The sequence below is a fragment of the Haematobia irritans genome, chromosome 3 (assembly GCF_050003625.1).
Source record: "Haematobia irritans isolate KBUSLIRL chromosome 3, ASM5000362v1, whole genome shotgun sequence".
Taxonomy (NCBI): Eukaryota; Metazoa; Arthropoda; class Insecta; order Diptera; family Muscidae; genus Haematobia; species Haematobia irritans.
In genome coordinates this window covers 41,184,717-41,210,214 of record NC_134399.1, presented here as the reverse complement: position 1 = coordinate 41,210,214, position 25,498 = coordinate 41,184,717, and the positions used below count along the sequence as shown (strand labels likewise).

Below are 25,498 nucleotides of genomic sequence, written 5' to 3'. Positions count from 1 at the left end.
TCTAAATTTTCGATACCATATCACATCCGTCAAATGTGTTGGGGGGCTATACACATTTAATACATTTAAATATCACTCGATTTGGACAGAATTTGATAGACTTCTACAAATCTATAGACTGAAAATTTAAGTCGGCTAATGTACTAGGGTAGAACACAATATTATTAAAAAAATATGGGAAACATTTAAATCTGAAGCAATTTTAAGGAAACTTCGCAAAAGTTTATTTATGATTTATCGCTCGATACATATGTATTAGCAGTATAGGAAAATAAGAGTCATTTTTACAACTTTTGGACTAAGCAGTGGCGATATTACAAGGAAAATGTTGGTATTTTGACCATTTTTGTCGAAATCAGAAAAACATATATATGGGAGTTATATCTAAATCTCAACCGATTTCAACCAAATTTGGCACGCATAGCAACAATGCTAATTCTACTCCCTGTGCAAAATTTCAACTAAATAGGAGTTAAAAATTGGCCTCTGTGGTCATATGAGTGTAAATCGGGCGAAAGCTATATATGGGAGATATATCCAAATCTGAACCGATTTCAACCAAATTTGGCACGCATATTTACAATGCTAATTCTACTCCCTGTGCAAAAATTCAACTAAATCGGATTTAAAAATTGGCCTCTGTGGTTATATGAGTGTAAATCGGGCGAAAGCTATATATGGGAGATATATCCAAATCTGCACCGATTTCAACCAAATTTGGCACGCATAGTTGCAATGCTAATTCTACTCTCTATGCAAAATTTCAACTAAATCGGAGCAAAAAATTGGCCTCTGTGGTCATATGAGTGTAAATCGGGCGAAAGCTATATATGGGAGATATATCCAAATCTGAACCGATTTCAACCAAATTTTGGCACGCATAGTTACAATGCTAATTCTACTCCCTGTGCAAAATTTCAACTAAATCGGAGTTAAAAATTGGCCTCTGTGATCATATGAGTGTAAATCGGGCGAAAGCTATATATGGGAGCTATATCTAAATCTGAACCGATTTCAACCAAATTTGGCACGCATAGCTACAATGCTAATTCTACTCCCTGTGCAAAATTTCAACTAAATCGGAGTTAAAAATTGGCCTCTGTGGTCATATGAGTGTAAATCGGGCGAAAGCTATATATGGGAGCTATATCTAAATCTGAACCGATTTGGATGATATTTTGCAAGATTTTCGAGACTCATAAAATATTCGGATGTACGGAATTTGAGGAAGATCGGTTGATATACACGCCAATTATGACCAGATCGGTGAAAAATATATATGGCAGCTATATCTAAATCTGAACCGATTTTTTCCAAAATCAATAGGGATCGTCTTTGAGCCGAAACAGGACCCTATACCAAATTTTAGGACAATCGGACTAAAACTGCGAGCTGTACTTTGCACACAAAAATACATCAACAGACAGACAGACAGACGGACAGACAGACAGACAGACGGACATCGCTAAATCGACTCAGAATTTAATTCTAAGTCGATCCGTATACTAAAAGGTTGGTCTATGATTACTCCTTCTTGGCGTTACATACAAATGCACAAACTTATTATACCCTGTACCACAGTAGTGGTGAAGGGTATAAATATGGGAAATATGAAGCGAGAGAAATTTTAATACAAAAGAGCATTTATGATTTATCAGGCAATACATATGTATTCGAGATATTGGACAATTTGAGTAATATTTACAATTTTTGGTAGTCAGCAGTGGCGATTTTACAAGGATATTGATTAGATCTTGCCAAGATCAAGTGTGGGTTGTGATATATTATTTGGTCAAGTCGAGCGCCTTATTTAAAACTCAACCATTCTCTGGAAAGTCTGGCATTACATAGTGTTGGATATGACTACACTGTTAGAAAAATATGTTTTTCATATGCTCCGATATAAACAAAATGTGTTTCGGGCACAATTTTTAAACACAATATATTTAAGTGCCGACAAGCAATGTTCCTAAACTAACACTAAATGTTTGGGACACATATGTCAATATGTTAAAATATATTATGTTTGGGGCATGAATGTTTCATAAAAATAATATGTGTGAATGTAAACATATATAAATTTACAAATTTCGAGTAAACATTTATATGTTTACAATTTCTGTGAAACGGTTGTATGTTGTTTCGGAAAACTGCTTTATGATAAGGCCAAAAATTTGATATGCTTAAGTCTAAATATTATTTAATTTGAATATTACAATGAGTATTCGGAGTAAAGAGAATAGACATTCGGAACCAACAGCATAGAGATTTGAAAAAAACAGCATGTGTTTTCGCCTTGAAAGGAGAATTGTATGTATGTGTGGACAAGTGTTTTGTTTACCATTTTGGCATTATGGACACACATTTTTTAACGGCCTTAAAGATAAAAATGAAATTAAGTACAAAACACGATAAGTTTTAGAGGCATTTAAAATGGTGTTAAATGCTAGTAAAAAACGGTTCACGCCTAAATAAATTTATGTGTACATTATAAAATTATTTATGTATGTTTATACTCTTCTTTTGTTAGTTTTTGATTTTCTTCCAAAATTTCCAACCTTTTATACCAAAAACAGTTTTTTGTTATAAAATTGTTATTTTTGCAATAAAAAAATAATATTTTATTCAAAAGCCATTTCGTTTATATCAAGCACTGTTTCCGACTGTAAATCTTTAATAACCCACATTTCGAAGTTTCATTATAAAAATTTAATATAGTATAAATGTCTAAATTACAACAAAAAAATTGGTTCGGTCGGAGCAGGAATTGACCCCACGACCCTTTGCATGCAAGGCAGACATGCTAACCACTGCTCCACGTGGCCAACAAATGTATGTTTCTTTTAAATAATGTTATGTTTGCATGGGCTCGTGAGCGCTGCGAACTATGCTATATAAATGTAACTTATAACGGTAATTGTCTACTGGTGACTATAACTGCTACGTAGCCCAGTGGATAGTGTGTTGGCTTACAAACTGTATGGTCCTCGGTTCAATTCTCCGTCCAGGCGAAAGGTAAATTTTAAAAAATTTATGAAATTGAATAATTTCTTCAACATTATTTGTATTACAGAAAAAGGTACCAAGAACTAAAAATTTCGTGGAAGTGAAAATTATGTTAGGGAATGAGCACAATCTTCTTTGGGGAAAATTCTTCCAAGAATATAATATTTTTGGGCTCAAAATGCTTCCAAACATATAATATGTTCAAATAAAATAAACATATTAATGTTTCGGCAGTATCCAATAATATATATGTGCTTCCTGCAACATATGTTAGAGAAGAGATTTTTTTTTGAGGGTGTAAGATATGGGAAAATCATCACAAAATTATGTGTAAAGAGTGGCAATTTTGGCCATATTTGTATAAACCGGAAAAACGAATATATGGAGGCTTTATCTAAATTTGAACCAAATTAGATCAAACTTGACACCCTTAAATATATTCTCTGTGGAAACTGGGGGAAAATCCCATTGAAAATGGGTCTAAAATATGAAACTGTCTACCATATTTCCCAACTCTGGTGTACATATATATGGGAGCTATATCCCTACGGGAAATGGATCAACCCCAGGACCGGTACAGGGTTAGCCCCGGGTGTGTATGGACCAGTCAAAGTTCTGGTCCAAGCGTATGGAATGGACCGGTCACTTTAACATGGGTTTGTCATTGGCTGGGAAAATTTACACCTTAGGACACGACTTTGATTCATCCCAAAGGACACGTCCTGGAACAACTACCACATAGACAACTGCTCGTGAAACAGTCTGGGACAAACTTTTAGGGCCCTGTTTCCATCCGTATCGCACCAGAAAGGAATATGTTGGCCAATAAATAATTCTAATAGTTGTATTGTAGTAAAAGTGTGGATTCAAAAAGTTTTTAATATCAAATGAGTATAAAAATCAATAAATTATATGACAATTAACAATTTTGATAATCTGGAGCACTAGTACCAGTCCTGTAATCGGTCCATTGGTGGCAATTTGCACTAATTTCCCGTAGGGATATAATCTGAACCGATTTTGACTAAATTTGACATGCATAGTTAGAATAATAATTCTGCTATCTCTGCAAAATTTCACGTAAAGGTGGGTATTAAGTTCGAGTTTAGCCGCTAAAATCATTTCACGTTTACTTTTTTTCACGATTACTTTTCTTTAATAATCTATTTTAAGGAATACAAACTTTGTGAAAATTTGATTTGGGCTTTTCCCCATCAAGTTATAAAAAAATTGCAACAAATATGTATAATTTTATGCCTTTTTCTTATTGGATTAGTTTTCACTTTAGCTATTTTAGCGGGTAAACTCGAACTTAGTACCCACCTTAACTATGGCCCCCGTTGTCGTTGTCCAAATCTGAACCGATTTCAACCAAATTTGGCACACTTACCGGTACTGTTAAACGTACCTCTTGTGCAAAATTTGAAGCAAATCTGGCTTTTGATACCATATAAGTGCAAATCGGACGAAAGATATATATGGGAGTTATATCTAAATCTGAACCGATTTCAATCAAATTTACCGAGCATTGGTAGAATGTCAATTCTACTCTCTGTGAAAAATTTCACGAAAATCGGTAGTAAACTTTGGCCTCTGTGGTCATATGAGTCTAAATCGGACGAAAGATATATATGGGAGCTATATCTAAATCTGAACCGATTTGGCTAATATTTTGCAAGTTTTTCGAGACTCATAAAATATTCGGTTGGTATTCGATAGGTTGATAAACACGCCAATTATGACCAGATCGGGGATAATCGATTATGAATAAAGAGAATTAAATTTGAATTTAAATTTGAAATATATATGGCAGCTATATCTAAATCTGAACCGATTTTTTCCAAAATCAATAGCGATTGTCTTTGTCCCATAAAACGACCCTATGCCAAATTTGAGGACGATGGGACTTAAACCGCGACCTGGACTTTGCACACAAAAATATATGAACAGACAGACAGACGGACATCGCTAAATCGACTCAGAATTTAATTCTAAGACGATCGGTATAATATACTACGATGGGTTTCAGACTTTTCCTTCTTGGCGTTACATACTATTTAGTCCATTGTGATACCACAGTGGTAAACTTCTCTCTTATCACTGAGTGCTGTCCGATTCTATGTTAAGCTCAATGACAAATTTGATGTTAATTTATTATGTTAAACCGATTTCAAAAAATGCCCACAAAAATCCCCAAATTTATGGAAATTCCCCCACAAAACCCCCAAGTCCCCAACTCAGAAATTTCGTCCCCATTCACAAAAAAATACCCAATTTGGGTGAAAAATCCCCAATATTTTCAGGCTGGCCAATACACACGTGGTTTTCAGTCTAAAATAAAATAAGGATACCTAGCCCATAGTGCTCGAAATGACAACGAATGAATCCGTGGACAACAACAACATGCAGACGAACAATGCGATTTAAGCGTCACGTATACAAAACGTTTTTCAGGACAAACTAACATGCCAACTGATGCTCTACTAGCCATCCAGTTTGCCAGACACAGAGAATTCAGTCGACTCAAATCAGAAGCAAAAATAACTGGTTGACAGTCAGCCAGACAAACAAGAGTTATCATGACCATCATCATCGGCATTGTTGTCGTCCATGTCGTTATGATCCAAAACATATAAATGTGCCATGGATCACTGTTGTCATTATTGCCACCACCACCACAAAAATAACCAAAAATTCTTGAAACAGTCAACTTTAAAAGCGACTCCAAATCAAATGAATGGAATCAAGTGATTGCCATATAAAGGATCTACTACTGCATTGGGCATATGTGGTTTCGAGGAAATAAATCTTTTCAGAAATTTGGCGTGAAATAAAATGCTTATTTTTTCACACACAAACATCCTTCAATGTGGAACTTAATTTCGGATACCAGTCTCTTAGGAAGAGGACCATTTACTTTTATGCAAATTTACAAAATAAAATTCAAATATTTTGGAGGAAGATAAATATAGTAGGCACTAAACATTCCAAATGCTTAGTAGTCTTCTCTTTTTAGATAAATGCCATAGGTTTAGGTCAAATTTCGTGCAGGATGATTATGGTAACAGTCAAAATCCGCAATTGCCTTCTATGGGCGTAGCGATTTTCATGTACCATAAAACAGTGTTTTGAGTGAGTTTAGGAGGAGCAGCTAAACAATGCGAATACGGTGGTTGCGGGGTGATGCTGGTTCACTTTTTTGCGAAAAAATCACGAGGTAAGCGACGGTACAATATACTGGTGCAATAGTTGTCGATTCATAATTCTGGACTCGTTTTACGAATAGCAACGTACAAAAATACAACGAATAGATTTTGCGCGAAAATTAAATTAAATAGCGTTTCTATTTTTGCCCACAGTAGTATGATAGTGGGTGTAATATAAAATAACTTCAGATGGCAAAAGCCAAACAAATCGAATTAAAATTGCAACTTCTACACGAAGAGAGAAGTTCACGAATGTGGTATCACAATGGACTGAATAGTCTAAGTGAGCCTGATACATCGGGCTGCCACCCAACCTAACCTAACCTACACAGACGAAAATACTGTTTTTCATATGTTTCGGGGTAATATGTTTTGAACTCAATTTTTTAGTGCATTATTTTTAAGTGCAAGCATATAATATTCATAAACTAGCATAACATGTTTACGACATACATGTTAATATGTGTGGATGCAAACATATATTAATTTTGAAATTTCCTTAAACATATATGTGTTTACAAAGAGAAACCGAGAGAGTGCATGTTAAAAATGGAAGTAACCGATTGGCGCCTTAAAAATATGGTATATACACACAAAGAAAATTTCATTAAAAGTTTTTTTCTACTACTGCTTGAAGCAGAATGTGTATGGGAGTATATGCTACAGTAACGATTTTTTTTTTTTTTGATGGTGTAAATGCTTCGCACCGTGGCACAGTGGTTCCAAATCACTTTTTTTGGAAATATTTCTGTAACTTTTGAACGGATAAAGACATCAACAAATTTTTTTCTGTGTGTGAAAGCTGAAGTGTTCTCCTCTAAGTTTGCCACCTAGTGGGACCTAGTGGGTCCACGGGCTGACCTGTAGGCGTTGAATGTTGCTCACCTCGGGGGTATGAAATTTTGTTTTAAGGTGGGTATTAAGTTCGAATTTAGCCGCTAAAATCGCTAAAGTGAAAACTAAATCAGTAAGAAAAATGCATGAAAAAAAGGCTGATAAGCCCCCGGTCTGACACATAGATGGCGTCGCTAGTATTAAATGCATATTATTTTTATATAGTACCAACCTTCAAATGATTCGTGTCAAAATTTGACGTCTGTATGTCAATTAGTTTGTGACATAGAGCGTCTTTTGAGAAGCAACTTTTGTTATTGTGAAAAAATGGAAAAAAAAGGAATTTCGTGTTTTGATAAAATACTGTTTTCCTAAGGGAAAAAATACGGTGGAAGCAAAAACTTGGCTTGATAATGAGTTTCCGGACTCTGCCCCACGGAAATCAACAATAATTGATTGGTATGCAAAATTCAAGCGTGGTGAAATGAGCACGGAGGACGGTGAACGCAGTGGACGCCCGAAAGAGGTGGTTACAGACGAAAACATCAAAAAATCCACAAAATGATTTTGAATGACCGTAAAATGAAGTTGATCGAGATAGCAGAGGCCTTAAAGATATCAAAGGAACGTGTTGGTCATATCATTCATCAATATTTGGATATGCGGAAGCTCTGTGCAAAATGGGTGCCGCGCGAGCTCACATTTGATCAAAAACAACAACGTGTTGATGATTCTGAGCGGTGTTTGCAGCTGTAATACACCCGAGTTTTTCCGTAATACACCCGAGTTTTTCCGTCGATATGTGACAATGGATGAAACATGGCTCCATCACTACACTCCTGAGTCCAATCGACAGTCAGCTGAGTGGACAGCGACCGGTGAACCGTCTCCGAAGCGTGGAAAGACTCAAAAGTCCGCTGGCAAAATAATGGCCTCTGTTTTTTGGGATGCGCATGGAATATTTTTATCGATTATCTTGAGAAGGGAAAAACCATCAACAGTGACTATTATATGGCGTTATTGGAGCGTTTCAAGGTCGAAATCGCGGCAAAACGGCCCCATATGAAGAAGAAAAAAGTGTTGTTCCACGAAGACAACGCACCGTGCCACAAGTCATTGAAAACGATTGCAAAAATTGATGAATTGGGCTTCGAATTGGTTCCCCACCCTCCGTATTCTCCAGATCTGGCCCCCAGCGACTTTTTCTTGTTCTCAGATCTCAAAAGGATGCTCGCAGGGAAAAAATTTGGCTGCAATGAAGAGGTGATCGCCGAAACTGAGGCCTATTTTGAGGCAAAACCGAAGGAGTACTACAAAAATGGTATCAAAAAATTGGAAGGTCGTTATAATCGTTGTATCTTGAAGGGAACTATGTTGAATAATAAAAACGAATTTTGACAAAAAAATGTTATAGCAAGGGTCCAAGTATGGACCCCTGAGGAACACCCCTTTGTGTTGTCATCTGTGACGATGCATTGTTACCAGAAACGGTTAGTTGCTTTCTGTCTTCCAAGTAGCTAGACATTAATCGTACAGTAGATTCAAAGAAAGAAACCAAGTGGATGAGTTTATAATATAATGTCGGATAGTGGATAGTGTCCCTTTGGATGTGATGGTACTCAATATTTCGTATTTGATTAAATACGAAATATTGGGAAGAAATAAAAATAATTCTTTCCTCCCAAACGAAATTTTAGAGAAACAAAGTTCGTTTCTCATTTGCTTTTCGCTGTAAGGAAGTTTCTTTGGAAGGAAAGTATATACTTATTGTGATAAACGTTTATTCTTTTCCAGGATGTACAAACAATTTCATAAAGACTAACTCAAACTCATTTTCCCCCACATCTTTCTAGCTTCCACGAGGTTTATTAGTTCTTAGCACCTTTTTCTGTAATACAAACGATTAGAAGAAATTATTCGATTTTATAAATTTTACCTTTCGCCTGGACGGAGAATCGAACCGCGGACCATGCAATTTGTAAGCCAACTCACCATCCACTGGTCTACGTAGCTGTTATTGTCATCAACAGTCAAGCAGTTCTATTTATATTGCATCGTTTTCGGCGCCCACGATTAAACAAACTTTATTTAACAGAAACATACATCTAGTTGGGCACCGTGGAGCAATGGCTACTACGTCTGCCTTGCATACCAAGGGTCGTGGGTTCGATCCCTGCTTCGACCGAACACCAAAAAGTTTTTTTTTACATATATTGCAGATATGTTAGGAAGATTCCGAAAAGTTTTTAAACATTACAACTACTATATTAAATTTTTACTATGAAACTGGAAAATGCGTCTTATTAAAGACTTAAAGTCCGAAAAGAACCGGGCTTGATATTAACGAAATTTTGAAAAAAAAATTTTTGTAACAAACAAATTTTTTTGGTGATAAAAGTTTAAAATTTTCGAAGTAATTCAAAAAACTCTAACAAAAGAAAAACGTTTTCGGTACACGTTTTCCAAGCGATCTTTTTTCTTTGCGTGTATTCTTTCTCTTAATTTTTCCAATTGTTATGTTGTTTATGATCATATTACTTCTCTGCGGGTATAGACGGGATGAAACATACATATATGCACGTACACAGAAAAAAATATCACCAGAATATTTCCAATTAAAAAGTTAATTGAAGTTGAATGTTTTTTCAATTAATAAATTAATTGATACAATTAACTTTTTAATCAAGGTAGAAACATTAGGTTAATTAAGTCAATGATTGAAAATTTTAAAATTTTTAATTAAAAAATTAATTGATAGAATTAACTTTTTAATCAAATTCAGAAGACGAAGTCAGTTAAAAAAAGTGATGAACATTTCTTAATCAAAATAAAAATTCTAAGCCATTTCAGAAAGTAGTTGAAAATAGTTACCTTTTTAAATAAAAAATTAATTGGGGTTTGCATTCAAAATCAATTAAATTTTTAATTGAATCAATTAAAAAATTAATTGAAAATTGCTAATCACATCCATTAATTTTTTAATCAAGGATTTTTTCTATGCCCAATTAAAACTGTGATTGATACTATCATTTTCGTGATTGAACACATTTCAATTAAAAAATTAATTGGATCAATTAATTTCGTGATTGAATCAGAAAAATATTTTTTTGTGTGTAGTTATATTCTGGGTCGTGCACACAAAACATTTTTTTTAATTCAAACAATTCAATTAATTGGTCCAATTAATTTTTTAATTGAAATGTCTTCGATCACGAAAATGATAGTATCAATTACAGTTTTAATTGAGTATAAAAAAATACTTGATTAAAAAATTAATAGATTTCATTAGCAAATTTCAATTAGTTTTTTAATTGATTCAATAAAAATTTTAATTGATGTTGATTTAATTGATGATGTTTTTGGTTCAAAAATATTTTTTTTTTTTTTTTGAAAAAATAAAAATTTTGTAACAAACAAATTTTTTTGGTGATAAAAGTTTAAAATTTTCGAAGAAATTCAAAAAACTCTAACAAAAGAAAAACGTTTTCGGTACACACAAAAAATTTTTTTCTGATTCAATCACCAAATTAATTGATCCAATTAATTTTTTAATTGAAATGTCTTCAATCACGAAAATGATAGTATCAATCGCAGTTTTAATTGGGCATAGAAAAAATTCTTGATTAAGAAATTGATTGATTTTTTCAGGAAATTTCAATTAATTTTTTAATTGATTCAATTAAAAATTTAATTGATGTTGATTGCAAAACTCAATTAATTTATTAAATAATAAAAAAGGTAACTATTTTTAATTACTTTCTGAATTGGCTTAGAGTTTTTATTTGGATTAACAAATGATTGTTTGAAATACATTTTTAATTAAAAATTAAAAAAAAATCAGCACTTTTTTTAACTGAATTAGTCTTCCGAATTTGAATTTTGTATCAATTAATTTTTTAATTAAAAATTTTAAAATTTTCAATCATTGACTTAATTAACTTAATGTTTCTATCATGATTAAAAAGTTAATTGTATCAATTAATTTATTAATTGAAAAAATTTTCAACTTCAATTAACTTTTTAATTGGAAATATTTTGGTGATATTTTTTTGTGATACACGTTTTCCAAGCGTTCTTTTTTCTTTGCGTGTATTCTTTATCTTAATTTTTCCAATTGTTATGTTGTTTATGATCATATTTCTTCTCTGCGTGTATAGACGGGATGAAACATACATACATGCACGTAGTTATATTCTGGGTCGTGCACACAAAACATTTTTTCTTAATTCAAACAATTCAATTAATTGGTCCAATTAATTTTTTAATTGAAATGTCTTCAATCACGAAAATGATAGTATCAATCACAGTTTTAATTGAGTATAAAAAATACTTGATTAAAAAATTAATAGATTTCATTAGCAAAGTTCAATTAGTTTTTTAATTGATTCAATTAAAAATTTAATTGATGTTGATTGCAAAAATCAATTAAATTTTTAATTAAAAAATGTAACTATTTTCAATTAATTTCTGAATTGACTTAGTGTTTGTAGTTTGATTAACAATTGATTGCTTGAAATAAATTTTTAATTAAAACTTAAAAAATGTCCATCACATTTTTAACTGACTTAGTTCTGCTAGTTTGATTAAAAAGTTAATCGTATCAATTAATTTTTTAATTAATTAAGTTAATTGACTTAATTTAGTCAATTGAAAATTTTTCAACTCAATCAACTTCTTCTGGACCTTTTCAAAGCAGAGTCTCAACTACGGTCAAACCACTTATAGAATCATTGAAACGCTCAGAAATTTCACCAGCATTACTGAAAGGGGATATTACACCGTTGAAAAACTTCTTGATGCCTGGTATTAAGCCCATGACCCCGTGCAAGGCGGACATACATAACCATTGCCCAAAATTTGGTTAGTATGTTATATGCTTTCTAATAATCATGGAAAAATTGGTTAAATATCGGTATATAATTATATATAGCCCTCATATAAACAGCCCCCTATATTTGACTTCTGGAGCCTCATACACTGAAAAAAAACAATTTACGTGATATTAAAGATTACGCAACCTAAATATTAGGATGCTCAATTTACAAAATATTAAGAACAATTTTCTATAAAATAATGATATTTTAATTAAAATAAAGTTTATAATCTTTGCGTCAAAAAAAATATTATATTTAGGACACAAATGTTGGAAATTTGCGTCCTTCCGTTAAAGCCGAATGCCTTTAAACTAAGACAAATTTTCCTTAAGGTAAAAAAACAATTTTTGATTTACAGAAATCGTCCTTAAATCATCTAAAACAGTGAATCTTTAGATTTAAGATAAAAACGCTTCAAATGTAGGCCTACACTTATTTTAAAGATTTTGTATCTTTGAAGTATCGCTTATAATTTGGACTTTGAAACTGGTAATTGTTTGTACGAGAATAGCTTTATTAAAACACCGCGAAAAGAGAATGAAAATTTGATATATGACATCTGTATTCTAATTTTAATTTTATTGATCCTAGATGAAAGTCAGATAGGTCGCTAAAAACTATCTTTATTTTAAAGCAGCCGCATCTGGATCCAAGCAAACTTTTTTTTAAGTGTAGATGAAAAAAATTCCATCCGCTTGAAATTTAGCGCTCTAATTACCATGTACACGCAGAGAAGGAAAATTATCACCCCAAATATGTTTCAAGAGCAAAATGTTATTTTTAGATGGAGAACATGGAACATTTTTAAAAATGTTATTTTCTCGCCCAAAATATATATGATTGCCGAAATCAGATACATAACTTCTGAGAAAATAACATGATTGCGACAAACATGTCATAAGTTCTCCGTCAAAAATAACATTTTGCTCCTGAAACAGGTTTGAGGTTATCATCTCTGGGTGTAGAAATATCGGTCCATAATTATGTATAAACTCTTCTATATAAACCTATCAAGAACTAAAGTGGCTTATAAAGGTATTTATTCCGCCACTTTTATCTAACACACACTCAACTTACAATTTAGGAGACAAAGTTATTACCACAATCCAAGTAATTCGATTATAGATATTAATCTGTTCGTATTGAGTATATGTGCTAATACCTGGAATAGGATCACCACAAACATGAACACGGTCAACATTACAACATGTTTGGTGCAACCATCCCAACAAAAAAAGCGTCTCCAAAAAAGTAATGAAAATGTTCTTTTTGGATCCGGAAGTGGTGCAAAATTGACGCAGAAGCGATGAATTTAACATGGGCTTGTCATAGGAAGGAAGTTCTCCATTTCAACAGCCGTTGCACTGAATTATCATCACTACTTTAGGTGTGAACCAAATTTAATGTTTTGGATGTAAATTAAAAAATTCTGTGATATTTTGTCAAATAAATAATTTTTTTAATTTTTTATAATTTTTAATGGATTCTAACGCTTGTCGGAAACATTTGACCTCAAATATTTTCAAAAATTCACAATTTTTCCCGATTGGATTAAGCATTTTTGTCGACAAAATTGAAATGATTTGTACCATTTTATGAATTCTTACTCTATTGTTAACTTATTTGAAACAAAAAAAGTTAAAATTATCCATTAAAAGTATGAAAAAACCAAGTTATAAAAAATTGAATTAAAAGAACTTCCTGGGTAGTTAAAATAAAGAACATCATTGGGAGTGCATCTTCTGGAAGTGCTTTTAAAGTTGTGCTTTTGAAAGAACTTCCAAATTTTTTTGCTGGGATGTTATAGTGTCGGAAATTATGTATCTGATTTCGGTAGGCATGTTTATGTTTGGCAAGAAAAAACGTTATGCTATTGAAACATGTCTGAGTTGATCATATTCCTTCTCTGTGTGTACGAAAAAGACGTTTTCCTCTATAATAGTAACAGTTTAGGGTAAAGCTATTTTTAACACATTTTCAATGACAAACTCACCCAGCTCCTTTGGTATACATGGCGGGAAGTAGATACACTCGGGTGTAGATTAAGGGAACTATAGTCGTGTGATGTAAAGTTGGTCTTGATTATCGACGAATATTTCAGTCGAGTTTCATTACTTATTATTCGCTTTTGTACATTTGAAAATAACTGATAAGACGGTCACCGGATAGGAAGCTGGTCTTAAAAGTTTATATTTTACGATGACGATATTAATTCAGCAAACTTATATAAATATAATATATATGCCTGAAAGAAAAAATAAAACAAAATTTATTATTAGAATAAAACACTGACGTTGATATATGAATTATGAATATTTTTAAATCAATGAATTTTCACAAAGTTTTATTATTATTTATTTTAACACATCTTCAAAATTTGGTTAACCTTCACAAAAATGACTTCCATATAAAAGTTCCAAGTTCCTATACTTAAAGCTTTTTATACCCTGCGCCACAGTGTCGAACAGGGTATTATAAGATAGTGCATATGTTTGCAACACCCAGAAGGAGACGAGATAGACATATGGTGTCTTTGGCAATATTGCTCAGGGCCGGCCCCTGAGTCGATCTAGCCTTGTCCGTCCGTCTGTCTGTAAACACATTTTTGTGATCAAAGTCTAGGTGGCAGTTTCAGTCCGATCGACTTCAAATTTGGCACAAGTATGTATTTTGGGTTAGAATAGATTTTGGAAGAAATAGGATTAGTTTTAGATATAGCTCCCATATATATCTTACGCCCGATATCTACAAATATGGCCCGAGAAGCCAGATTTTTTGTCTGATTTTCTTTAAATTTTGCACGAGGATTGCAATTGATACTGTCGTAAAGTGCGCCGGATTGGGTTGAAATCGGTTCAGATTTCGATATAGCTCCCTTATGTATCTTTCGCACGATATGCACTTATATGGCCCCAGAAGTCAGAGTATCATCATATCGAACGATTCCCTATACCTATTCCAATCAGCTTTCCTAACATTCGGCGGAAATATGGTCTTGGTGGTATGAACATCAAATTTGAAACTGATGTAGCGATGATCTGAGAAGCTATGTTCACTTAAACCTGCCACTCAGATATCATTTCATTCAGTTCTTGCGAGGCCAAGGTGACGTCCAATACATCTTGCCTGTCTTTAGTGGCGTTGGGGCATCTCCCTTATTACAAACTGCCAAATTAGTACGCAAAATAAACTCTAGGAGTGATTCTCATCTTGTATTAATGTTACCACTTCCCCATATACTATGATGTGCATTTGCGTCGCATCGCATAATGAGTTTTGTCCTTGTTTTCAATGACTCCTCAACTAAGGTGTTAACGGCACATGAAGGCATCTCCCCATCATGTCCCATGTAGACCGAAGATACCCAATATTTGCACTGGTGCAAGGTATTATATAGTCGGCCTCGCCGGACTTTAGACTTCCCTTGCTTGTTTTTGTATAATTTTTTCTCGTTTTTTAGTTCATTTAACTAACGTACGCAAAAAATTAGAAGGAAACTTTCTCCAAACATAATAATTCCATGAACTAAACTAAAGTTAAAATGACTTTAGTGAAATAGATGGTTCACTTTTTTTTGAGTGTGTTCTATTCTATAAATGGCAAAACTTGTCGTATGTGTGTAAGGAGGAAGATTATTTTAATCCCATTCTAAACTCCTTAAGGCGAAGAGCACATCGATAAAAAAAGTATGCTATATATTCATGTGTGGATGTAAACATATATTAATTTAGAAACTTCAAGTAAACATATATATGTTGCGATATCTTAATTAGAGAGCGAGAGATTGAGAGAGAGAGAGATAGAGTATAGGTAAAGAAATAGAGATGGAAATCGGGAGAAATGTTTGTAAAACATCGAAGTCGATGTCAACATGTGACTTAACCCGCAATAAGGTTATCTAATAAATATACAAATTCCCCTGCTCTCTGTTTCAGTCGATAGACAATTTTTAAAACAAAAAAATTCTTTTAGTCAATTCATCTTCTATTTCTAATACTTCCACAATGATACCGGATAATCGTGGTGTGAGGAGCACATAAATAGGAAATATGTACATCGAACTCCGTCTGTAGGCCAACGACTTGCCAACTCAATGGAATGCTGGCAATGTCACCTGTAAGTGTGCGGTTGCTAGCCACTAAGTATTTATGTGGAACACACGTTGCATCCATACATCCCATTGGCATTGTAGTAAGTGATAGAGAGTAATTGCATATATTTCTTATGAACGCACATTGCAAACATACCGCTAATTCAGTAATATGCCAAGTCGAATAAGAAACACTTTGAAGAGCATGCGCTTTGAAAACTAATGTATTCACAAGTCTACTCAGTGAGGTCATTAACATTCTGGGGCCTATCATTATAATTGCAAAATGGTTTTATGAAGATTTCATAAATCAGCTCTCAACGAAAACCAATGTCGACTTAGCCTATTCCGGAAAAAGAGTTATTAGAATATATAGATACGAATACATACTAATGATAAGAAATCAGTTTTTTTCTATTGTACCAAAGATAATAAAAAAGTGTACTTTTTGGATTTACATTGTACCAATTTGGAACTATTAATAACCCAGTAAAAAAGGCGTCGCCAAAAAAGTAGTGAAAATGTAACTGCCAGTTAACAGAAAGTAAATTTCAAATATCTCCTCCCCGGTTAGCTTTAACTGAAAAACTTTCCTCAGTTAAGTTCCTAATTGGCATATGGAATATATAGGCAAGATGACAGCTTTGTCCATACACCCAGAAAAAAGTGCCTTCGAAACTAAAGGAAAAAATTTTCATCAATATAGTTTATCCATTTTATTTCCATTAAGGTAAATTTTTGTGAAAAATAATAAAATTTACTCGTTTCAGTAAAAAAATCCTAAACTGTAAGCAGTTAGGAATAGTTCATTAACTAGAATAAGGCATGGAATTTTACTCATACTATTTTCTTCGCTGGGTATAAGAATTTACTAGTGAAAAAGAAAATTTTATTCACCGATAACAAAGCATTCGTAAAAATAAACAAAAACCGAACTAAAACCAAGTTTCCTCAAAATTAGTAAAATTTCTTATAAAATGATAATTGCGACTTCCTTTATAATAGAAACTTTTTCATATATACGAACAACACTTGGCTTATAAAAATATTTTAGTTCATTCGTACTAAGAAGTATGCAATCCTTTCAAAACTTAAGGAAACACACTTGTTAGAATATAGGAAACTTTCCTAAATTTCTATTGTCTACCTGTAATCGATACCTGTCATCGTAATCGATGTGTTTGCGCGTGGGTGTAATCGATATATTTGCGCGTCGGTTGTTTTCTTAGTTGGAATCGCGTTGTTTTGGTATACGGAGAGATTGTTAAAAAATAATATGGTAAAATAATATAATAAATAACAAATAAAATATATAAAATATTTATTATTTTAAATTAGTGAGAAAAATTTTCGTTTTTTGAAAATAAATCTATCAATGTTCGTGATGGTATATAAAGAAAGAAAACACCAGCAGAATAACAACCCTTTCATTTGTCTTCATTTTGGAATCTTCAATTATCAGGTAATATTCAGTGACGCTAACCTTTTGCAACAAAAATGTTTTATGATTTTTTATATTTGTAGGTATTGAAATTGTAAAAGGAGGACAAAATCGTTAGGCAGCAACTTATTAAAAGTGAAAAGTACAAGAAGAAGAAAAAGTGCGTTTTACAGTTGATAATATCACACGGAAATTGGAAATAGTGGAATAATAAACTAATATTTCAAAGAGATTCGATGCTGTTGATTCTTAATAAATATATTCAATATATTAATAAAACATGTCTTTTATTGAAGATAAAATTGCTTATAGAAATAAATAAAATTGTATTTAAAAACGAAGGTAAGCAGTTCTAATTATGAAGTAAAAGTTTTACCACAAATGTGTAAGATTTGTCGATATGAATGAAAAAATTTCAATAAAATCATTCCATATATGAATTCAAATTAGTTAAATTTTTTCATTCTGTAGTATAGTGGTATATAAATATAGGAAAATGTTAACTAATATATGGAATGCATTATTCCTAATTTCTACGAAAATCACATCGTTCAAACAAATAAAAATGTCTTTGGCGCTATACGAAGTTCAACTTTCTTCACAATGAGTTCATTTTAACTTAAAGAAGGGGTCACTTTTTTCTGGGTGTAATACGGTTTAAAAGTTGGTTAGTTAACGTAACACTAACAGAGCTTTATGAAAATGGGGGTAAATCAAAAAAGTTAAGAGTAACCTCTAAAAATATGAAAAAAGCGAGTTATAAAAAATTGAATTAAAAGGACTTCCTGTGTAGTTAAAATAAAGAACATCTTTGAGAGGACATTTCTGGAAGTGCTTTTAAAGTCTTGCGTTTAGAAGAATTCCCAATTTTTTGTGCTGGGAAATGAATAAAATTGAACTTGAAACAATAAAAACACATTTTTCTATAATAAATAAAAGCCTATAGAATATCGGGAGTGTCATTGTAGTCTTCTACACAAATGTTTACAAATTATAAAAATAAAGTTAGTTACTATTAAAGTAGTTGGAACATTTTTAGGTATTTAAATATTGAAATTCATAAAAGATAATATTGGTTCTTTTGCTGGGACTTTTTGATACGAATTAAATCTTTGTACACCCAGAAAAAGTGGTCACTTTTGCATGGTTGTTAGAGATCATATGCTGGAACCATGTACCAAATTTCAGCTGGATCGGATGAAATTTGCTTCTCTTAGAGTCCCCGCAAGCCAAATTTGGGGGTCCGTTTATATGGCTATACGTAAAAGTGGACCGATATGGCCCATTTGCAATACCATCCGACCTACATCAATAACAACTACTTGTGCCAAGTTTCAAGTCGATAGCTTGTTTCGTTCGGAAGTTAGCGTGATTTTAACAGACGGACGGACATGCTCAGATCGACTCAGAATTTCACCACGACCCAGAATATATATACTTTATGGGGTCTTAGAGCAATATTTCGATGTGTAGCAAACGGAATGACAAAGTTAATATACCCCCATCCTATGGTGGAGGGTTTAATAAAATGAATTCTATTGTTTTGTTTTCAAAAATGTATGCTACTTCAATTTTATTCAATCTACTCCACTTTTTTCCAAAATCTACTTCACTCAATTTTTCACTAGCGACAGCACTGGTGGAGATATCTCTTTCAGACAATGAGCACGCGAAAAAAGTTTGCCAAATGTGCTGATATGGGCGCTGTGTCGACTTTAGTGTTTTGCAAAGAAAGTCCTAGGTTAGGTTAGGTTATGTGGCAGCCCGATGTATCAGGCTCACTTAGACTATTCAGTCCATTGTGATACCACAGTGGTTAACTTCTCTCTTATCACTGAGTGCTGCCCGATTCCATGTTAAGCTCAATGACAAGGGACCTAAGTTAATTAAATTTTTCCTAGGTGATTTTATTTACAAAAAACGTCTTTACCCAAATTCATTTTTCCCAAAAAAATAAAAGAAAAATTATTACAAAAATGTGAAGTGCAAATGCAAACATATAATTTTTATTTGCAAAGTTTATAAACTAAAAAAAGAGAATTCTCCAATTTTACTTCATAAAAATGTATATTAGTATATTTTAGTTACAATTTCTCTAATATGAGAATGAAAAAAACATAATTATGTCTAATAAATTTTCTTTAAATTGGTGGAAAAAATTTATTAATTTTTGTGAAATTTGCGAGATCTAATTTGATATGATTACACTGAAAGAAGGGTTTTCTTTTCTGAGGAACGAAATTTTAAACAAACGAAGATTTCTTTTGGCGCTAAACATTTTTCCTTAAAAGCTATTAAAACAGATTAGAGACCATTGTTACAACGTTTGTCATGAATTCGGGATCTATTCATATCTAATTACTACACTGTTAGAAAAATATGTTTTTCATATGTTCCGATATAAACAAAATGTGTTTCGGGCACAATTTTTAAACACAATATATTTAAGTGCAAACATGTAATGTTCCTAAACTAACACAAAATGTTTGGGACACATATGTTAATATGTTAGAATATATTATGTTTGGGGCATGAATGTTTCATAAAAATAATATGTGTGAATGAAACATATATAAATTTACAAATTTCGAGTAAACATATATATGTTGTGATACTTTATTCAGAGAGCGACAGAGAGAGATGGACTGCTTAGTATAGAGAAAGAAATAGAGATGGAAAACGGGAGGGTTGATTAAAAAGTATCAACATAACACAGCGAGAGAATGAAATGAGAGCAATTTCTGTGAAACCGCTTGTATGTTGTTTCGTAAAACTGTTTCATGATAAGGCCAAAAATTTAATATGCTATAAAGACAAGATGACAGCTTCGTCCATAATACGGTTTAAAAGTTGGTTAGTTGACGGAACACTAACGGAGCTTTATGAAAATGGGGGTAAGTCTAAATATTATTTAATTTGAATGTTAGAAGGAGTATTCGGAATAAAGAGAATAGACATTCGGAACAAAGAGAATAGACATTTGAAAAAAAACCGACATATTTGTATTACAGAAAAGATGCGAAGAACTAAAAAATTTCGTGGAAGTGAAAATTATGTGAGGGAATGAACACAATCTTCTTTAGGGAATTCTTCCAAGCATATACTATTTTTGGACTCAAAATGCTTCCAAACATATAATATGCTCACATAAAACAAACATATTAATGTTTCGGTGGTATCCAATAATATATGTGCTTCCTGCAAAATATGTTTGGAACATATGTTAGAGAAGCGATTTTTTTTGAGGGTGTATGGAATTAGATTTGATCAAATCTCAATATTGGCCTAGTTCAAATAAATGTCTTCGATATAAATAGTGTCAAACATTTTTTTTTTCAGGACCATTTTCGAAATATCTTGAAACCGTTTTAGGAATATACTGCTATCGTTATGTTATACTCTAAATATGAGCTAACAATGTTTACTGGTTTGACGGTGGCGACAAATTCTTTTTTGATTTCTGTCAAATATTGGCCTAGTGTGACAGTACCGTTGGTTGGATTAAATTTCTAACTTATTTTGGTAAATGCAAGCGAAAAGTTTTTCTCTTCGATTATCAGCATTTTCTCCTTACTTGACAAAAACGTTATTATTTACGATCATAAGATTTTCCATTAACCTGTTCGTTTTTTATAGATCATCATGTTTATCACCCTAAATTTATCGATTAATATTTCATTCTGCGTGTACGTCGCATGAATTCATTTACAAAACAGAAATCTTGCTGTTTAATTTTATTATATATGACGTTTCAAATTTTCATCAAATCTAAAAATACTGTAGCGAGATTTATTAATCATTAGCATGGTACACAACGATAAACAATTTTATGCCGTTGTTAATTTGTCTAATTATTTTGCGATAAAGTGTACATGTCTACAGAGAGTGGGAATTATTCCCCCAAAGTGAACTGTTCATATCGCTTTGTGACCACGGTGTGTTTAAAAAGTGTTGCCAACAGTTTTTTATGGGTAAAGCTCTACATGCGCAGAGAGAGTGCTAAAATCCACAAAAATTATAGCAAAAATCATTTGTACACCCCCAAAACAATCGCATCTGTAATACACCCAGAAAAAAGTGACCCCTTCTTTAAGTTAAAATGAACTCATTGTGAAGAAAGTTGAACTTCGTATAGCGCCAAAGCCATTTTTATTTGTTTGAACGATGTGATTTTCGTAGAAATTAGGAATAATGCATTCCATATATTAGTTAACATTTTCCTATATTTATGTACCACTATACTACAGAATGAAAAAATTTAACTAATTTGAATTCATATATGGAATGATTTTATTGAAATTTTTTCATTCATTTGGACAAATCTTACACATTTGTGGTAAAACTTTTACTTCATAATTAGAACTGCTTACCTTCGTTTTTAAATACAATTTTATTTATTTCTATAAGCAACTTTATCTTCAATAAAAGACATGTTTTATTAATATATTGAATATATTTATTAAGAATCAACAGCATCGAATCTCTTTGAAATATTAGTTTATTATTCCACTATTTCCAATTTCCGTGTGATATTATCAACTGTAAAACGCACTTTTTCTTCTTCTTGTACTTTTCACTTTTAATAAGTTGCTGCCTAACGATTTTGTCCTCCTTTTACAATTTCAATACCTACAAATATAAAAAATCATAAAACATTTTTGTTGCAAAAGGTTAGCGTCACTGAATATTACCTGATAATTGAAGATTCCAAAATGAAGACAAATGAAAGGGTTGTTATTCTGCTGGTGTTTTCTTTCTTTATACACTATCACGAACATTGATAGATTTATTTAAAAAAACGAAAATTTTTCTCACTAATTTAAAATAACAAATATTTTATATATTTTATTTGTTATTTATTATATTATTTTACCATATTATTTTTTAACAATCTCTCCGAAACAACGCGATTCCAACTAAAAAACAACCGACGCGCAAATATATCGATTACACCCACGCGCAAACACATCGATTACGATGACAGGTATCGATTACAGGTAGACAATAGAAATTTAGGAAAATTTCCTATATTCTAACAAGTGTGTTTCCTTAAGTTTTGAAAGGATTGCATACTTCTTAGTACGAACGAACTAAAATATTTTTCTATGCCAAGTGTTGTTCGTATGTATGAAAAACTTTCTATTATAAAGGAAGTCGCAATTATCATTTTATAAGAAATTTTACTAATTTTGAGGAAACTTGGCTTTAGTTCGGTTTTTGTTTATTTTTACGAATGCTTTGTTATCGGTGAATAAAATTTTCTTTTTCAGTAGTAAATTCTTATACCCAGCGAAGAAAATAGTATGAGTAAAATTCCATGCCTTATTCTAGTTAATGAACTATTCCTAACTGCTTACAGTTTAGGATTTTTTTACTGAAACGAGTAAATTTTATTATTTTTCACAAAAATTTACCTTAATGGAAATAAAATGGATAAACTATATTGATGAAAATTTTTTCCTTTAGTTTCAAAGGCACTTTTTTCTGGGTGTATATACCCCAAACACATTTTGCTTCAAGCATATATATTTTCAGGATTGGTCCAAACAAAATATTGTTAGTATTGTTCAAACAAATTATGTTTCACCTTAGGGAATACACTGGTAGAAAAAAATTTTAATTAAATTTTCTTTGTGTGGATATATTTGTAAGACACCAATTGGTTACTTCCATTATTTTACTTGCAGCATATTTACTCTATAGGCCTCTCTTTCTAAACACATATATGTTTATAGGCTATTTCTAAATTAATATATGTTTGCATCTAAGCATATTATATTTACAAACATTTCATGTCCCAAACATAATATGTTGTAACATATTAACATATATGTCCCAAAGAAGTTATGCTAGTTTATGAACATTATATGCTTGCACTTAAAAATATTGTGTTAAAAATTTGAGTTCCAAACATATAATTTTTACACCCAAACATATGGAAAACAGTCTGTTTCGTCCGTGTATATACTGAGTTCATGAGTGTATACACAAAAAAAAACACGTTTGGTAAACGGTTGTCGCAAACGTTGTTCTTTTGTTACACAGTGTTAAATTTCTTCGAAAAATTAAAATTTTTGTTGAAATAAAAGATATCCGGTCTATTCCAAAAACCATTTTCTGGCTTTATGTCTTAAATTCGACACATTTTGAGGAGGAAAGGTCTTGAAACAATCGTTAGACGTTGTTATGGACGACAATCCATGTTCGAGTCACGGTAGCGGAAAATTTTTAGATGTATCAATATTTAATATTTAACATACACCCAGAAAAGGTGCTTTCGAAACTAAAGGAAAAAATGTTTATCAATTTAGTTTAGCCATTTTATTTCCATTAAGTTAAATTAAGTTTGTGTGAAATAATAAAGTTTACTTGTTTCATTAAAAAAATCAGAAACTGAAAGCAGTTAGGAATAGTTCATTAACTAGAATAAGGCATGGAATTTTACTAATACTATTTTCTTCGCTGCGTATAAGAATTTACTACTGAACAAGAAAATTTTATTCACTGATAACAAAACATTCGTAAAAATAAACAAAAACCGAACTACAACCAAGTTTCCTCAAATTTAGTAAAATTTCTTATAAAATGATAATTCTGACTTCCTTTATTAGGAAGCTTATCATACATACGAATAACACTTAGCATAGAAAAGTATTTTAGTTAATTCAAACTAAGAAGTATTCAATCCTTTCAAAACTTAAGGAAACACACTTGTTAGAATATAGGAAATTTTCCTATATTTCTTTTATCTACCTGTCATCGATATACTCGATATGTTTGCGCGTGGGTTGTTTTTTCCGTTGGAGAGATTGTTAAAAAATAATATAGTAAAATAATATAATAAATAACAAATAAAATATTTTTTATTTTAAATTAGTGAGAAAATGTTTCGTTTTTTTTTTCAAAATTATTGAACATAAATAACAAACAATAAGTCTATCAATGTTCGTGATGGTGTATAAAGAAAGAAAACAGCAACAGAATAACAACCCGTCTTCATTTTGGAATCTTCAATTATCAGGTAACATTCATACAGTGGCGCGAATCTTTTGTGAAAAAATGGTTTATGATTTTTTATATTTGTAGGTATTGAAATTGTAATTTCTCTTATTAAAAGTGAAAGGAAGAAGAAGAAAAGCATTACGTTTTACAGTTGGTAACTTTACATGGAAATTGGAAATAGTGGAATAATAAACTAATATTTCAAGGCCACTCGATGCTGTTAATTCTTAATAAATATATTTAATATATTAATAAAACATGTCTTTTATTGAAGAAAAAACTGCCTATATAAATAAATAAAACTGTATTTAAAAACGAAGGTAAGCAGTTCTAAGTAAAAGGTTTACCACAAATATGTAAGATTTGTCCAAATGAATGAATAAAGTTCAATAAAATCATTCCATATATGAATTCAATTCAGTTAAATTTTTTCATTCTGTAGTATAGTGGTACATAAATAGGAAAATGTTAACTAATATATGGAATGCATTCTACCTTATTTCTACGAAAATCACATCGTTCAAACAAATAAAAATGTCTTTGGCGCTATACGAAGTCCAACTTTGTTCACAATGAGTTCATTTTAACTTAAAGAAGTGTTCACTTTTTCTAGGTGTATTTAAGGATCTACAAAAAATAATCAAATTTTATATAAAAAATTACAATAATCACAATGTCCAATGCAGAATTCGAACGTGGGTCCTCAAGCTCTAGTTTGGCAATAAAAGTTAAATTGTGGATGCCTTATTATAAATTCTTAAACAATTATTTTTCAGGTTACGAACGCTGGGTTTTATTTTTACAGCGCATGGTGTCATTTTATCATTGTCAGATTTACACCGTCTGTTCTCCGTTTGACACCACATGTGTATTAATTCACTTCATGAACGGAACGTTTTGAAATGTGCACGCCGATCATATTTCTTTCAGTGGGTGGGTACATTGTTTGTAAGAACGGGACAAACTTTGTTTTCTTTAAATAAAGTTTCTTTAAATAGGCTGTGTATGTGCCCAACAATGTGGTTTATAAATAGATGTGTTTCTT

The 25,498-nt window shown here is 31.8% G+C and overlaps 1 protein-coding gene across 1 annotated transcript in view; it reads right to left on the bottom strand.

Annotated features, from left to right (window-relative positions):
* Positions 1-25,498, bottom strand: part of LOC142230669 (cytokine receptor-like) — a 186,323-nt gene that overhangs the window by 138,779 nt on the left and 22,046 nt on the right. Inside the window, exon 2 of the mRNA XM_075301306.1 lies at positions 13,914-14,165. Coding sequence (XP_075157421.1) covers positions 13,914-13,933 — 20 coding nt within the window. The 5' untranslated portion in view covers positions 13,934-14,165. The remainder of the gene's footprint in view (positions 1-13,913; positions 14,166-25,498) is intronic.